The sequence below is a fragment of the Thermobia domestica genome, chromosome 7 (genome assembly GCF_964235325.1).
Source record: "Thermobia domestica chromosome 7, izTheDome1.hap1.1, whole genome shotgun sequence".
Lineage (NCBI taxonomy): Eukaryota > Metazoa > Arthropoda > Insecta > Zygentoma > Lepismatidae > Thermobia > Thermobia domestica.
In genome coordinates this window covers 81,679,082-81,696,672 of record NC_137460.1, presented here as the reverse complement: position 1 = coordinate 81,696,672, position 17,591 = coordinate 81,679,082, and the positions used below count along the sequence as shown (strand labels likewise).

The window sequence follows — 17,591 nt, the reverse complement described above, 5'->3', positions numbered from 1 at the left end:
TCTCAATGTAACTGGACAGTCTTTTTTTTTTAAATGTTGAAGAACTGGTTGGTTGAACTGGAGTCCAATGTTCCTTTCAGCACCGAGGCTATGTGGTTCCGAACCACATGAGCTCCTACTAGGAATCGAACCTGACTCTTTCGCTTCACAGGCGCGTACGATAACTATATAAGCACGCGAAAACTTTGTTGGAGAAATGATTGGTATCTTTACAACACTGACTAATAAAGTTGTACTCCAGTTAGTTGAGACCTTTCCACGTTTTCACCGTAATGTTAGAAAACATCTAAAATACAGCTATTTAACAGCTGGATGGATTATGCTGCCTAAGTGTAATAAAATGACTTCCTAAATTCCCCGACACCGCTCCCTGTGATTATTTTGCTATAGGGATATATAAAGAACCTGTATGCAGTTCCAGATGACGTTTCGGAAGTGAAGGAGAGAATGGGGAAAGAGACAATAACTGTCACGCAGTCCGTTGACATGTTGGACCGTATCGTGTAGACATCTGTTGGGTCTAAAGTGGCATCCAACAAAGAGAGTATAAGATAATGCGTGCTGTGAAGAAACAAAAATAAAGCAAGAATAATTTTTAAAAAACATCCATTATTATTTACAATATTCCGTACGCATGACAGTAATACTGAAGCATAAAATAGACGAACAACTGAATGAAGGGAGGTTACATAGTATAAAATATCACAGTATGTAAAGGTCACTGAAAACATCCAAATCATTATGTTAAAGCGTCTTTGCTGGGCGGAAAGTGTAATTCGCATAGAAAGTACTTGAGAGGAAAATAGGGACCTTGCTAGAAAACCTTCGCTTCGAGGAATAGGAGTCAAAAAGATGGGAGAAACTTATTAAAAAGGTAAGAAATAATAACGTTAATTGGACTACTTAGCCTCAGATACGTCCCAATGCCAGAATTTTATTTAAACATTGCCGGTGTTAGTTTAATTATAGTATAGTCGGTTTAATTGATTAAAAATCTATCTTTTAGTCAAAGAAGAAAGGGCACAATCAGGATATATTCAACTTATTATTTCATTTTCTGTTTTTTCCTATAATAATTAAGAGTAATTATGGGTAATTAATTACAAGTTTGTTAAGTAGCTTGGAGAGCCATCTTATAAATAAATTCTAAAGTTTGCTCCTGTTTAATTACGAATTCATCTTAAAAAAACGTCTTCGAGTTTTCGTTGACTATACTTTCTACTCCATTATTCATCTTATTCTTATCCATCTTGACAATGCTGACAGTACCACCAGCAAATATTGGACTATTAACGATTTTCCTGAATTATTCGTGACATAAAGATGAGCAAGATGAGTACATTTTGAGTTTATTTAATTATATATTTTTCTACATAAAAAAGTAAAAACCTTACGTAAAGTATCTCGTTTCTGTAGTGACTGATATTCTTCTTGACGGATATTAAGCAAACGCTCTTCTTCTTCCCGCTCACGTTCTAGTAATTGTTGTGCAGCCACTGGATCCCGATTCTCTTCCTTCAAAGCCAGTAGCTGAGATATCACTTGGTCTGCAGATGATTCAACTACAGGAAAAGAAAAAAGCAATATATTACTGTGATTATTTTTCAAATTCCATTAGTAAAAAATTAAAAATACAATACATCTTAGCATAACGTACGATAATAAATAGTAGAAGCTACACTTTTTTTTTTGAACTAGTGTTCACTTGTTTATTACAATTTTATTTTTAAAAAATACCAATATGAAAAGTTATAAAACGTACTATTAGTTACAAAATAAAAGTAGTTCAGAAGTGCCAGGGTTCTCAGGGGTTCTTTGCTGTCCAGTAGTACCGGTCACGATATATGAAGGTACAGTCTTTCTTGCTTGTCTATCAACTAAGAATTTAACAAATCTAAAGTACTAAAATTAAAACTCCGAAATTATTATAGTTTGTGAAATTTGTATTTTGTAATTTGTAAATTTATGTAAATAATTTAAGTCTGGCTTGAATATAAAAACACTAAATATTTATCTTGAATTCAAAGGTTAGATTGTATTTTTTATTACATTTTAGTTTAACGTTCACGACTCTCCTGAGGCTAAGGAGCCGATAATGATAAGATGGATGATAATAATGGAATGACGAAAGTTGGGTTGAAACGGGAGAACTCAAGAGAAAACCTACGTACGCGGTGTTTATCCACCACACAACCTACTTGGCAGGAGCGAATTCGGATTATTGTGATAAAACCTACGCTTATTTTATTCTGCCAGACAGACACGTGAAATTCCTAGACAAAGAAATATGAAAGGCATGTTGTTTGCATTTTGACGTTTCAAATAAATAAATAAATAAATACTCTCTGGACTTAACTTATTCATTTAGTCGGGCACGCTTCAAATCTGAGGACTTCGTATTAGCTTTAAATTATGCAACTCGTGCGGAGACAGTCTTAACAATTTACTTCAGTTGCAAATGATCATAAGGTAAGTGTTTTTTCAAATTGCTTTTTCTGTTTTACATTCTCTGTCTTGTATCTCAAGCACAGCACTCCTACTCATTTTGGTGAGAACAGTTAATAGCATTAAAACTTCTTTAGCCATCAATTATTTGTTTTACATTATCTTCGTTATATTTTGTTTTTCCTATCTATTACAATATTTTGTGAGCAACTAGACTAAGATTTTAGGCAGATCAAAAACCGACAATATGAGTTCGATTCTCAGTTAGAGCCTTCGTATTTTTTAATCTTCATAGAATAACATAGTGATAGAGGTTCTCAAGAATTTGTATGGTTTGTAACGTTAATTAAATATATCTTCTGTTACGTTACATTCCCTGATTCCAAATATATATATATATATATATATATATATATATTGAATATTTATACAGATCAAGAGATTATCATGAATTATACAACACAGTTATACTTACCGTAACAACGACATCAAACAGATAAACAAGTTGCCATAGCAACGAAATTAAGAGATCTCTCGATATGATACAAATGTTTAAATTATTTCTTTATATTTTTCTTCTTAATTGCTTGTGCCTTTAAAATAGCACTTTTGCCCGTAAATATAAACAATACTTAGAAAGTACATACAAAAATAGACACTATCGTTGTAGGTTCTGAGTTTGATTCTTGAGTGAATGTTCTATAGAATTACTGAATAATTAGCCACATTTTTCCTTCGATAATTGTATCATTTTTCTTTCATGAATATTTTTTCTTCAGGTCAAACAATGCTTGATATACAATCACTGGATTAGGCTATTAAAAAATAGTACGTAGTTCAGTTCTTTATGTCTTAATATTTAAGGTTTATTAGAACTTTTTGTTCATGCGACTGCATGAATTAATTTAGTTATTGGATGACATTAAAGATAAAAGTCTACTGATTCTCGATATGGAAACACTTAATAACTGTAACACTTATATTACTGTAATATTTTCACCTGTTGAGACACAGACACCAATGGCGGCATATTATATTGACATTTGTACAATATTACGCAGCATGAAAAGGGTGACCTTTATGAACATTTATTACCGTACACCTTTTACGGGAAAGCACAACAAACATGTAAAATCAGTTCAGGATTATATAGTAAATAATCAATGTGAAAATCATTTTGTCATAGAAAACGTTGTGTTTACAAATTAAACAGTCGTACAATATTCTGTGATACTTGCTTAAATGTTTGAATAATAGTGTTAAATTCATTCCTGGTGGTTTCATGCTGTGCATCCAGTGTTCTAGGACGCCCTTTATAACCCTATTCTACAAATAGTTTCGCACAGCAAAATTAAGAAAGGTCATTATCAGGTCTAGGAAGTTATAGGTAGACGACTCCATGGATATGAAACATCATTTGCAAACTCTAGCCGCACCCGCATATAACATAATTTATTTGTTCTATAACAACTATGACTCCAACAAGTAGCAGTGTCACGTCACGTGTACACCACATGAAGGAGTTTGGTTTATATGGAGTGATATTTTCTGATTGAAACAGGAAGTGATAGTAATTACATTTCCTGTTTTTGTAGAGATATTAGAGTGGAGATGGAATGTATTCATGGGATGCTTAATAGATTGTAGAAAACATTTCTCGCTGTCTGTTACCGTTTCTACTCTATAGTGATCAACTTTAAAACCGAAAGTGATCGATTTCTGCCACTTCCGGTTTGAACAGGGATTTAAAAACGAAGATGGTACCTATCCTTAAAACGCTAAATCGATTTCGAGAAAACGCTTATCGCTATCTCTTAATAGTTCTTGCTCTATGAAGATTAATATTGAAACTGGAAGTTATAGTGGATTTCTACTTCCGGTTTTAGTAGAAAGTTAAGAATGGATGATGAAATGTATTTTTAGGAAACTTAATCGACTACAGAAACCCGCTTCTTGCTATAACCGTTTTTGCTCTATAGTGATCAACGTTAAAACCGAAAATCAATGACTTCTACTCACCTCCATCAATGAACTCGATATTTAAGTTTTGATCCTCTATATCTTGGATAAAATTAAAGCATTTCAACGAATAACACTGTACGGCACATTTTGGAATATGCTTACAAAGTTACCAGTGGAATCAAGTACTGTATGGAACATGACTGATAAATACTGAAAGGCTCGTTTCTTTATTTATTGCCCAAGTGATAGCATTAGTGTGCTGGCAAACTGGTCTCTAAGCGGAACAATGCTATAGACCAGGAACATACTACAAATTTTCTCCATTTATCTCGAATTCACTAAGTTGTGCCATACAACGTCTTCGGCGGGATGCTTCAATGGATGCTAATCTATCAAGTAATTCTTGAGATTTTTTTATCTTCTGAACGGGCAGACACGTAGAAAAACATTATTTTGTCTCCCGGATGAACGGACACACAAACATACATGATAAATCTTCTAATATAAATAAAATAAAGAGTTTATTTGTGTTTGTCTGTCTGTCTGTCTGTCTGTGTGCGGCCTGGGGACCATACGAGTGCACCGAAAATTACCAAATTTTGGCTACGAGTACTTTAGTCCAGGCCCCAGACCAAGACGAAGCGCTTTTTTCAAAATTCAGACCAGGGGGGTCGCAGGGGGGGGTTACCGGAACATGTAAAACTAGTAGAAAATGGCCGGTATTAGTGTCAAATCCATATAGTTTTCACGCTCGCTGAGATCAAAGGTAACACTTCCATTAGTGATTACTTTCAAATTCAGCTACCATTGTATGCGGGCCGGGGTCACCTGCGAGGGGGGGGGGGGTACAGAGACATGTAAAAATAATCTAAAATGACCGATATTAGTGTCAAATCTATAGTTTTCGTGGTCGCTGAGATGAATGGTGATACTCCCACAGGCGTTGACTTCCAAATACAGCCCCCATGCGAAGAAGGGTATTTCAGCTAGTATACTATATAAAGATGTTTTGGTAAACCAAGCTCCTTCAAAATTTATGTATATAATAAAATAAAGTAAATTATTTACTTGATCTATTCTTTACCTTTTATTTCACCATTTATTTCAGTGACTATTCTGCTATCTTTAGCGAGGGACGAAAAATCTGACCTAGATATTTCTATGGATTACATCCTCGCTGTGATTCCTGCTTTTTCCAAACTCCTGGTCCTCTGTTCTGTTGTTAAAAAGTTCTTCCAAAAACAATACCAAGTCCTTTCTTATACATGTTTGTGTTAATCGCCACAAACAAATAAACAAGATGTTCTTGAGCATAAGCACAATATTCACGTCTTCCTGTAATTTCGTTTATTGTTGCGGTGTTGCCACTCTGTAAGTCCACCTTTCTCTTATTATAAACTAGGTCAATTACCCGCTTCGCTGCGTTAAGATAAGAAAAATTAGTAATATGTTCCGTCAGTCAGTCACTTTTTACTACTACTGAAGTGCTCTCTGATATCGGCCACTTTTAATCATTTTTATATATACATATACCCCCCTCCCCACGTTGTGGGGCTGAATTTGGATTTAAACGGCATCGAAAGTGGCACTGTTCATCACAGCGACCCCGAAAACTATGGGTTCGATACTAATATCGGTCATTTTCGATCATTTTTATATATCTCCACGCCTCCCCCTCCTTCAAGTTGCACCGTCAAAGTGAAATAATAAAAACCACCCCATGCCCGAATCTCATTTATAATGAAAATTTGATTGAGATCGATCGGGTGGTTCAAGAGTTATTAAGTCACAAACACAGTCCTTTCATTTTTATATATTGAGATTTAAGAAAATACTAAATATTAATGAGTAATTTATTGAATAGTTAGTTGAATTCTTGGGCAGTGCTGATTCTGTGGTTTATGATATTGAATGACTGGATCCCACAACTTACCTAACACTCCTCTACCATTGATTAATTCAGGGTTCCTGGTGCTAATAAATATGCTTCATACATAATTCTTTGTATCTGTGAACACGTCTTGTCAAGTATGTTTATTTACCTTGCATATGGGATGTTTAGTTGTCCTTAGATGTCTTGATAAGCCCGACACTACTAGATTTTGTTCCTTTAAGTTTCTCAGTATCGTTTTATGATTAGGATTAGGATTTAGATTTCTGGGCTTTCGGCGTCTAAGGCCATTTAGCCCGTCAGGTTTTCAGGGATGACGTCCCTCGGCGAGCACACTATCCAGGGAAAGGGAAGGAAGAAAGGATTGGGGAAGGAAGGAAGCGGCCTGGAACCTATAAGTTAGGTACCACCCCGGAATTTGCCTGGTGTGAATGAGGAAAACCTCATTTAGGGTGGCTGGCCTGAAAAAGCGCATTACACTTTTTCGACCGAGTGGCCGAATCGAACCCGGGACCGCTCGCACCGAAGGCGAGAGCGTTAACGACTACGCTACGCGGGGCCACTCGTTTTATTCTTGTTCTATATTTCTTTTAGTCATACCTATGTAAATATATTTACACTGACCCATCACTAAATAAATATCTAAAAGGATTTGATTTCTAAATAATAATAACTATGATGTTAAATACTTTTCTAAATTTATAGGTGATTTTTATGCCACTCTAAATCCATAATTTTTACCTACTTTTTTCAATCTGTACGAAAGTTTAGACCCTATTGGTATGACTATACATTTACTTATTGTTGGTTGTTTTGTCTGCTTTCAGTTTTTTTTCCTTTTCTTTTTTAATTCGTCGCTCAGGCTATATGACTTTTTATCTATTACCAGCTAGATGTATTTACGAAGAGTTTGAATAAATAATTATGCCGGAGGATGAGTTTCAGCCTTATACACCTAGAAGCTGAAAGCGGTTTCTTGTCCCCATAATGGTAATAGGAAAATGAATAAAATTATTGCTGACAATTACGTTTCATTTCAAGAATATGTGAATGAAAGTAAAAAGGGTATCATGGAATGGAACATAATTGTTATTAATAATAGAAAATTTTCATGAGTAATAATAATAATAATAATAATAATAATAATAATAATAATAATAATAATAATAATAATAATAATAACAACAATAACAACAACAACAACAACAACAGCAGCAGCAGCAGCTTGGTGCTTCTCAGGGATAAAAATTTCCAGTGCTTTTAGTGTAGGTAATGGTATTGTCAATCTCATACATAATAGATACGTAAAAGACCTCTTCTCTGTTGTATAGCGGCTTGATATCTTACAATAGTATAGATGCTTCGTATAATACACAATCAAGGCAAGAAAATTATTACTGAGATGAAACTATTCAAAGAAAACCATCTACAAATATGACCACTTTCTTACCTTGTTGCAAATACTGAATCAACGTTTGTCGTTCTCTTTCCCGTTCCTGCTGAATTCTTGAGATTTCATTTTCAAGCTTACTTTGTTGTTCGACAAGGTCTTCCAGTAACTAGAATAACAATATAAAATCAGTTTAGCTTAAGCGTAGATGTTAACAGTATGAAAGCACATTAGACATACCAAACATAGCACACAATCAAATGAAGTCGTGGTAGTTTTGTTACTTTGTAACCTACCTATTTGACACTATATGTAATGTATTTACCGGCATATAGGGCGCACCGATGAACATGATCCTTTCCATTTTCTGTATTAAAATTCAAAGAAAAACATTTTCAAGGCAAATTAGCCTTTTAATAATAATAATAAACGAATGCTATTTTAGCAAGGAACATATGCGGAGTTAACAAGCTTAATTAAATCTAAAATTGCACACGCGTCTGAAACTGTCTACAGCGCATGTGCGTCCACAGAAAAGCATACATATAATAAAGCGGTAAATAAAGCGATTATATCCAAATAACGGTAAAAGAGGAAGCAAGACATCAAACAATACAAAACAGAGAATACTTATTGAAATTAAAGTAATGAAAATGACTGTATTGGTGTACAAGTCCCAATCCATTTCTGAACTTTCTCTCAAAGAAAAGAAAAGTGCATTTATACGCCGGTAAATAAGTACACAAAAATCAACATGGCATCAATGCATACATCTTGTAAAGCGTTAGAATGGATACACTTCATACAACAAATTAGATTATACGTGAAATCCAAAAACTAAAAAAGAGGGATCGAATTTGGGTTTCAGACATATTTTGCTAACCTTACTGCCCAATATGTCTCGAACCCGACACATATTCTCACTCTTGTGTCGGTGCATGCAGTCCTAGCGCAATAGTGGTCGGTCTGCATGACTGAGGATGAAAATGGTTACATTCCACTCCCATGTGATCTGGATAATTGAGCACTGCTACATTTCCATTCTTGAAGTTGGTGCTTAGGCGTCCATTCCATATGGACTTTAAGGTTGAATGTATGGCTGGTCAGGGAGTGGAATGTAACCATAGATTTTCATTCTCAGTCATGCAGATTGACCACTGCTACGCTAAGACTGCAAGCACCGACACAAGAGCGGTTCGGTCGAATGTTTTTACTCTTTAGACGTCCTTATACTCACAATGTTTTATTATGCTCTTTAGACTAAAGGAAACGAGTATAAACACCAATCAATGAAAAAAATGATTAAGTAACATATTAAATGAAAGGTCAGAAAGGTTACAATCGAAGAAAATCCAAATACGCCCATATACTGGAACTGAACATAAACCTTTGCTTTTGTGATAGACATTTTCCTACTGAGACTGTTAAGTCAAAAATGACGTTTCAATTTAACTATACCTTTTCCTTATTGGATTTCATCGCATTTTGTATTTCGAGTTCTAGCCTCTGTTGTTCTTCCATCTGCTTCTCCAATGCCAGCCTTTCTTGTTGTTTCAAACTCTGTGAGAAGAAAGAAATGTGAACATTATACTTATCAATATTTGTGACTCATTTTCCTTTTTACTAGTAAAAAGAGAAAATAGTCATCAATAAAAGTTTTCTAAATAATTAAAAAAAAAAACTACCCCATCCTTTAGAAAAATCAGCATATGTACTTTTCTACATATACTATATTAACATGCTTTGGGTTCTGTAGTCAAGGGCGCTGATCCTGCCCCCCCCCCCCCCCCCAAGCTCATGCGTTCCCTTCTGTATTTTGATGAATATGTATTTTTATATGCATTTTTTCTTGTTATATGAATTTTTTTATGAATGGGCCCTTTCAAAGTTACAAAGAAATCGGCGCCCTTGTCTGCACTTCATCTGTGATTACATCCCATTTACCCAAAAACCAGTTTCGCCAAATGACGTGCATAGGTATTATACTAGATCTTCTCTACAGGCAATATATTTGGCAAAACGGGATATCAGTTTGGTCAAATCCTGCTAGGTTTTTTTATTATTATTATTATTATTATTAGTGGTCCATTTGATGGAATTTTTCCCATCTGATGGAATTTTTATGTTAAGTTAAAAAAAAATGTGCATATATCTACACAACACACGCATACAAGGTTATTCAAGGTGCAAGAGGAAAGTCAAACTTCGTCAATATAAAAGGAAAAACTGAAAATCATTAACTGTAACACATTACAGTAGCACTAGCAATTGAAATTTCCTAACTTCTTAAGAGCAACATTAATTAAATACAATACATAAAAGTAATTACTTGATATCAGAAATATCAAAATCTTAAAGTAGCCAACTTGCGTGTCTGTATGAATATCTGTATTTGTCTAAGTACAGTGAATTCTGTTTAATAGAATCATGGATTTTGGTCTTAGTATGCGCCTGTTGATACTAACAAGTTCACCCATTAAGCAACATCCTCTTGTGTTTTTGACTTCATTCATTATTTTAGTAGTATAAAGTAGCAATAGTATACAGCACAACGGAAGTTTGACTTCGGGTAGATTTACAAACTTATACTAATATGACAGTCTAACTTACTACATAATATTTAGACTTTCATGATGATTGATTTTGAGTTTAACGTCCCATTCAGCAGCGAGCTATATGAGACGTGGACCTATTGAATCCGAACCACACGAGCTCCCACCGTGAATCGAACCCGGGTCTTCCAAGCTAAAGGCGCGTACGCTAACCACTTAGCCACGAAGGAGCTCTATCTAGACTTTCTTGTTAAAAAGTACACTTTTTTCTAAGAAGTTTAAAATGAACATTATCTTTAGTGTTTATTATTATTATTTTTTAAAAAGCTTGCTTCATAATTAAATAATTAAATAATTAAATAATTAATTATAACACCATATCTGGGTTCCCAAATAAAAAATGTAAACAACTTTTAGTGTAGTTTAGGCGAGTCTTAGGATAGCATTGCAGCCTCAGACGTTCATGAATGGTTCTACTGATACTAGTTAGAGATATCTGGACCGAAAGCCCAGAATTTTTGTGGAAATGAGATTTTTTTGACAAGCCATCCGATCTAGGACGCATTGCACTAACGGATTAAACTCGAACGATATGCACTTCTGGATAGCGGTTTAGTTTCGGAGACAGTACTAATGCACGCAATTCTCTATGCAATCTAATTGATAAAAAAACACAAACTAATAACCAATGTGAGGGGCTTTCGTTGTAGCAGAAGGCAATGATATGCCAAGCGATCACTCATAGTACGGCAAAGCCTCCTTTTAAACATTTATGAAGATGTTAGTTTGCAGGATATATATATATATATATATATATAGAGAGAGAGAGAGAGAGGGGGGGGGGACGGAGAGGGAGAACGCGGGGCTATATGAGACGTGGACCTCTGATTAACGTGGAATCAGAACCACATGAGCTCCGCCGGGAATCGAACCGGGTCTCCCACGCTAAAGGCGCGTACGCTAACTACTTAGCCACGAGGGAGCTCTATTTCAAGTTTTCTCTATCATTCTAAATATGACAAGCTGGCGAATATACAAGTGTTTCCAAGTTCTAAATACCGTATATTTTTGTGTTAACTTCAAGTAATAAATAGATTTAGATGAATACTGTACATGGTTACTGCTCTAAGGTTAGTGTGTAGAATCATCTCGCAAATATCTAAGAATGAAATGCAAGATCATTTGATTACAGTTCTAAGTCTGAATCCATCCTCAGGTATGTAAATATGAAACTACACACAATTACTTACTATACATTAGAAAAATAGATATAACTGAAAATGTTATCTGCAAATTAGCACCTAATTACGTGTTAGTTACTGAACATTTTAGTACCGTAAATAATATTGCAGTTAGTCTAAAACTTTACCACACACACAAAAAATATAAGTTCTAATAGAATTAGCACTCTACCATGCTTCATAGTTTGCAAGCACAATTAATTAAAATTAGCTCTACGTAGTGAATATACATATGAGTCCGAATAAAATTAAAGACTGCTATTGGCATTACCAATAATAATCTGACATACAACATAAGCAAATTACATACAACCGAATTCTTACTAAATAATGCAAAGTTTGATCTTCATAACCAAATAACAAGCATAAATTAATACTGTAAATAATGCAGGATTATTTCAAAATGAGAAGAAAAATTTCATATTATGTTTTAAATGAAGGACAGAGCTTTGAGTAATTGGTAGACTTTCTGCATGTAAGAGTATAGAATTATACTACTCCCGACTCCTATACTAGTTTCAGTTCTTATCAACGAATTACCGCAAAGGTTATTTTGCTGCCGCATCTATGCAGTGCATGACATGCTATCCGATGTCATGAGATCGTTGGGTAACAAGAATGCTCCTCTCTGTAACCGAGGGCGCTTAGTTTTATCCTGAGGCTGGGTGGACAGCATTGTTTTGGTTTGTTTAAAGACGTTTATAGTCTCTGTTCAACAAGTTGCTATTATGAAACGTGGGCCTAAAATTTAAGGTGGAACGAAAACATCGTTAATATCTTCAATGCTCTTCCACTAGGGATCGAATTTGGGTATACGTGTGAACAACATTGTGTTCGTGGGTTTTCAAGTTTCCTCCAATTCCCTTAATTCCATAAATATTTCTTACTTTATCATTTACGTACTCTTTTATCCAACTACATTCAAAAATAACATGGATTTTTGTAAAATCAGGATACACCGTCTGGGTAGAAAAGGGTTTAATATAATGAAATTTTGCTAGCCTACTGAGTTTTTAAAATCTGCAACGAAAAAAACCTACTGAATGGGACCTATAATTGGATTTTCAAGTGAACTTAACCAAAACCAAAAAGGTAGGCTGTAGCAAACCCCAATGAAAACTTGGGAACACTAATAAAATATCTATCAACCATTATTTTCATTATGTAAATTTTCGTTATGTGATTTGACTTTCCAACTGTAATCAAGAAGGTGTTAATGACAGAGTACCATCTTATATTTGGGCTGATTATCTCAGAATTATTATTATTATTATTATTTCCTTCTTATAAAGATACTCAATAACTTGATTTTGAATAAATGAAAAAATATCTTTTCATTTTTTTTAGTATTTTTATAAATACGGAGAACTACTTCTGATAAAAAACGAATTTTCAAATATTTCCTTATCGTAGCCAGGAAAACAAAATTGAATTCTGAGGGGTGAACTGGATAAAGCCTGATCACGAAGATTCAATTCGCACTTAACACACGCAGCCATGAATCTATTTGACGAGGATAATACGTAATACATATTTTAATATTATTTTTAAGTTTGTGGCTTGTTGACGATCCCATTTCCAATCCTTCTAAGTCTGTTAGTTTACCTTCTCGTTATTGATAATGCTGTACGCTCCCCAGAGAATATTTGAAACTTCTATATTAAAAATCCTGGTTAGAAAGCACACCAGGTAAGCAAAAATTACGAAGATTTTAATTAATTTGTTGTGTGATTTCGTGAATAGATAAAAAATAATTACATTTTTAAAGAAGTTGTATTACTTCTACAACCTTATAACGGTTTCCACTCATGCCCATGAGTCAGATTCTTCGTTTTCAGGTTTGAACTAAAAACAGAATTTTATACCCATGCATTCCCTCATGAAAACTTTTGAGAAAACAGGCAATGTACAGTGCCTGTTTTCGCATGTTTTGCTCATGTGCTTCAGGTGTTACGTGTAAAGTAAATGGTTTGGAACAGAAACAGACACTTATCCGGGAAATAACACCTGTTTTTGAATGTAATAATTCTTGTCTTGACATGAAATCACATGTGTGCACTATACATTGACTGATCAGTACCTGTGCGACGCGCATGTACATGCAATGTTCAGAAGAAAATGTTGCGGGCTGCAGACATGTGCAGATCAGCGAATGTAAGTTCATGTGTAGCACGTGGTATTTAGTGAAAACGTGTCTGCGTATGTAACGGTACCAACACATACACTGTACTCTACCGATATTGTAAACGTGTACATTTGCGTTCCAGGCCAGCCGGTATTTTAAATGTTGAACGAAAATTTTCTGCACATTACATATAATGTGTTCCGTTTTTTAACGTGATTTTCAGCTATGCTGAATTTCAAAAGAAATCTGCTGTGAACATGAGCTGTTTTTTTTTCCTGTAATGCCGAATGTTCATGCAGGTTCCAGAGAATTGTTCATCTAGCAGGAGTTTGTCTTGTCGTTTACATGTCTGGTACATGGTATGTTTTTAATACGGAAAATAGGATTCCCAGGTGGTTTGTTTTAGCAGAAAAGGGTTGTATGAACATGAACTGTACATGGTATGTAGTGACAGCATGTATTTGCAGGTTACAGAGAAACAGTACACTGTCTGAAATATAAAAGAAACATACCCGGTAGACAAAATGTTTTAAATCCGAGAAAAGGCCATTTTCAGATTAGTTTCTCATATAAAAAGGAAGCTGTTTTGTTATTAGGTGTATGTTGCTTGTATCAACATCATGTACATGCAGTGTCCAGCCACATGTTGCTTTCGAATGAATTCTTGAATTTCCAGCAAAACAGACTAAATCTCGACAATATTGGAAGGCTCACTGTGTGGATAGAAATTTGCAGGTGCGAATTTATATTTTCCTGGACCAGCAGCAGATACTGGTATGTTTAGAAACACTATGTTGCTGGAAATTCAGTCTTGATTCTTATTCCTTCAGCAAAATTTCGAACTCAAGTTTCATTCAACAGTGTACACATTTTATAATTACCACAAAATGGAAAATAGCTAGTAGGTCTAAAGACCAGAGACAAGTTAAAAAACCGAAAATTGTGCCCTATAGTGTAGATGCCCGCTAGTTTGAAATAATGGCTGCCATCTTGAAATTTTAAGTCGGATAGCTACCAAAAACTATACAGCAAATTTCGGGTGTCTCGTGTTTTTACCCTCAAAGATAAAATACCAAAAACTGCGCCCTGTAGCGTAGATGCTTGCCATTTTGAAATAATAGCCGCCATCTTGAAATTGGGACCTGTGCATTCAGTGTTAACTAATCGAAAAATGGTGTTCGTATCGTCTGAACCGCCTATTTCCAGTTCCCTTTTCACTGCATGTTTGCGATCCCTGTACATTGCATGTTTAGTGCTCTGGAACAATACTAGAATAGCACTGTCTTCTTCCTTTTACATGCAATATTCAGCGGATGATCAGCTGCTGTTGAACAGAAAACACGTTAAGATCAGTTGCAAAACATGCAGTCCACAGATGTTCCGTTCGGTTATAGGTACAAAACATGTGTTTTCCAGGTACAAACCAGGTGTTCACTTCTTTCTTGTTTACCTGTGTTTTTCCGTTTCCAGGGACTGAACACGCAATGTTTTTTAAAAACATGAGCACATGATCAGGCGTAAAACAGTGTTCCAATTTCAAGGGTTTTCCAGGCGCATGTTGTACATGCGCATGTATAATACGTGTTTTTTTCTGCTGGGTTATTATGGAACAACACTGCCAAGAAGTAATCTTCTTCATACTTTTTTTTTTTTTTTTTTTTTTTTTTTTTTTTTTTAATTTTTAAAAAGGGAAATATATTTAACCCACAGCTTTAGGGTGTTCTATTAATATTTCAGGGCTAGAGGAAGCAATGATAAAAATATTTCAGTCTTCAATTATAAACTATACTCCCGAAAATTTTACCCTACATAAAGCAAAGGTATCAATTACACCAGTAATACAGGGGTATTAATTACATTTTCAGAATACTTTCCGGAAGTATATATTAGGGTGCATCAAACCCCCCACAATTTGGAAAAATTAACCGGGGATTCTTGTCCCTAGGTCAGTTTTGTTCCATTTCGTGAGTTAATACTTCGTGCAAAATTTTAGCAAAATTTACGAACGTTTAGGGGGTCCACCAGCAGCTTAAACATATAATAAAAGTGTCAAAACATATTGAAATAATTGAAATGCGAGTTTGATACATAAAAACTATTCTTGCAAGGATTACACAAATTCTCTCATTTCTAAGAATATATTAAAATAGTTAAAGTATGTTACAAGTGTCACAGACTCAAAGTGTGTTTAAAAAATTAAAATGCAAATTTGAAAAGTAAAAGCATTTATTGAAAGCATTACATTCATTTTAACAATATATTTTAAAAATTATATCTCATTTACCGTAAAGTATTTTAAACTGTCTCACAGATATTTTACAACTAACACGTGACATCTAGTCTTTTCGTGGCCGTTTGCGCAAACTTGGACTGTCTTTCCTATTCTGTTCAACCACTTGCAGAATGTTGTGGAAATGTTCCTCTTGTTTTGATGAAGAAAGAAAACCCGCAGTCAGCTTGATTTCAGTTCTGCACAGTCATTGATAACATTCACAGCATTGATATTGAGAAATGAGTTTTGAAATAAAGCGTTTTCTGGCCAGCCTGCAACTTCGTCACCGAGGAAGTCATCTTCAAGTTTAAGAGTGTGAAATATAAACAAGGAGTCAGATCCAACCAAATCGGTTAGAGATGTATTGGTAATTTGTTCACGAAACCGAGGTTTTCCAAATCTTGTTCCATATCGTTCATTTGGATTTGGTAGGAAAGTAGCAGGTTTCACAGATAAGAATTTACTGGCAAGAGAACATTTCTGTTCGAAGGGCAAGTGCGCTGCTGAAAAGACTCAGAGGAACAATCTCCGATGTTAAATACCACAAGTACCGCTGAAATGCACGTATCGCACTCTTAGAAATTAATGGATTTATATTCTTGTACAACACTAGATTTTGATAAAGCTTCAAATCGTTCCATGGAGCATCAACTGCAGAGTTGCATGTCATCCACCACATGCTCTACACATGGATAACAAATATGACAAAGTATCTAAGCTTTGTAAACTGTCGTTGAGAAATTATGGTATCGTGAGATAATGTCTGAATATTTTTCTCCAATAAACATATTTTAATGGCATAGATCAATTTAGCCATCCATCTCGCCCTGTGAACAGTACTCGTCGTTTGAATTTAACTGGAGTCCCAGATATTTCTCCGTCGAGAAATGTGGTGCAGAGTTCAATGAACTCCAGGTAGTCATTTCTCAGAACTGTGTTTTGCACTGAACTATTTTCATTTTGTTTTAAATTATATTGGAAATTAAAAAAAAAAAATCATTTTGTAAATTTTTAAGTACACTTTGTTCACTTTTTCACTTTTATTAAACGGAGTTGGATCAAATCGTGAGAGAGGGTGTTCACTGATATGAGGTAATTCGTCATAGTGCTCACGAAATTTTGTGAAAAGAGAAACAGGTGACTTAGTGATCTCAATATTCAAGTCTTTAAACACTTGTCCAACTATAATTTCACGTATATGATGGCGACAAGGTGACCACAAAATAGCTCGATTCAGCTATTCCTGTAACATCACACAAGCAGCAGTAACATGGCCAGTGTTTGACGCCGTAGTGTCAAATGTCATGTTTACTATGTTGTCTTCTTAATGCCATGACTTCAACAAATCCACTATAAGTTCGGCAATAATGACACCAGTATTCACACCAACCACAGGCTTGTAAACAGGTGTGCCCAGTAGCTTTAGTTCATTCTTGTTCCCCACGACGACTGTAAGACGTTCTTCTTTCACGTACTTATTGGCCAAAGATGACATTAACTTTGAATCCCAGTGTACGGTGGAAAGCTCTGAAGAAGTCCAGTTTTCCATTAAAGATCCTGATATCTGTTGACTAACCTTTCGCCGGATCCTATCTACACTGGAGTACGATGTAGTGATTTTTGGTGTATCTCCACCTGCTTCCTTTATCAACACTTTGGTATATATAGCCTGTTGTGCAGGCGTCATTTGCAAGCGAGTTGCTCAAGCTACGA

General features: G+C 35.0%; 1 protein-coding gene across 2 annotated transcripts in view; it reads right to left on the bottom strand.

Annotated features, from left to right (window-relative positions):
* Positions 1 to 17,591, bottom strand: part of LOC145690234 (E3 ubiquitin-protein ligase LRSAM1-like) — a 62,138-nt gene that overhangs the window by 23,331 nt on the left and 21,216 nt on the right. For both annotated transcript variants that reach the window (XM_081764923.1, XM_081764924.1), the window contains 3 exons: positions 9,147 to 9,248; positions 7,749 to 7,857; positions 1,395 to 1,562 (listed from right to left, as the gene is read on the bottom strand). In XM_081764923.1, the coding sequence (XP_081621049.1) occupies positions 1,395 to 1,562; positions 7,749 to 7,857; positions 9,147 to 9,248 (379 nt within the window). The remainder of the gene's footprint in view (positions 1 to 1,394; positions 1,563 to 7,748; positions 7,858 to 9,146; positions 9,249 to 17,591) is intronic.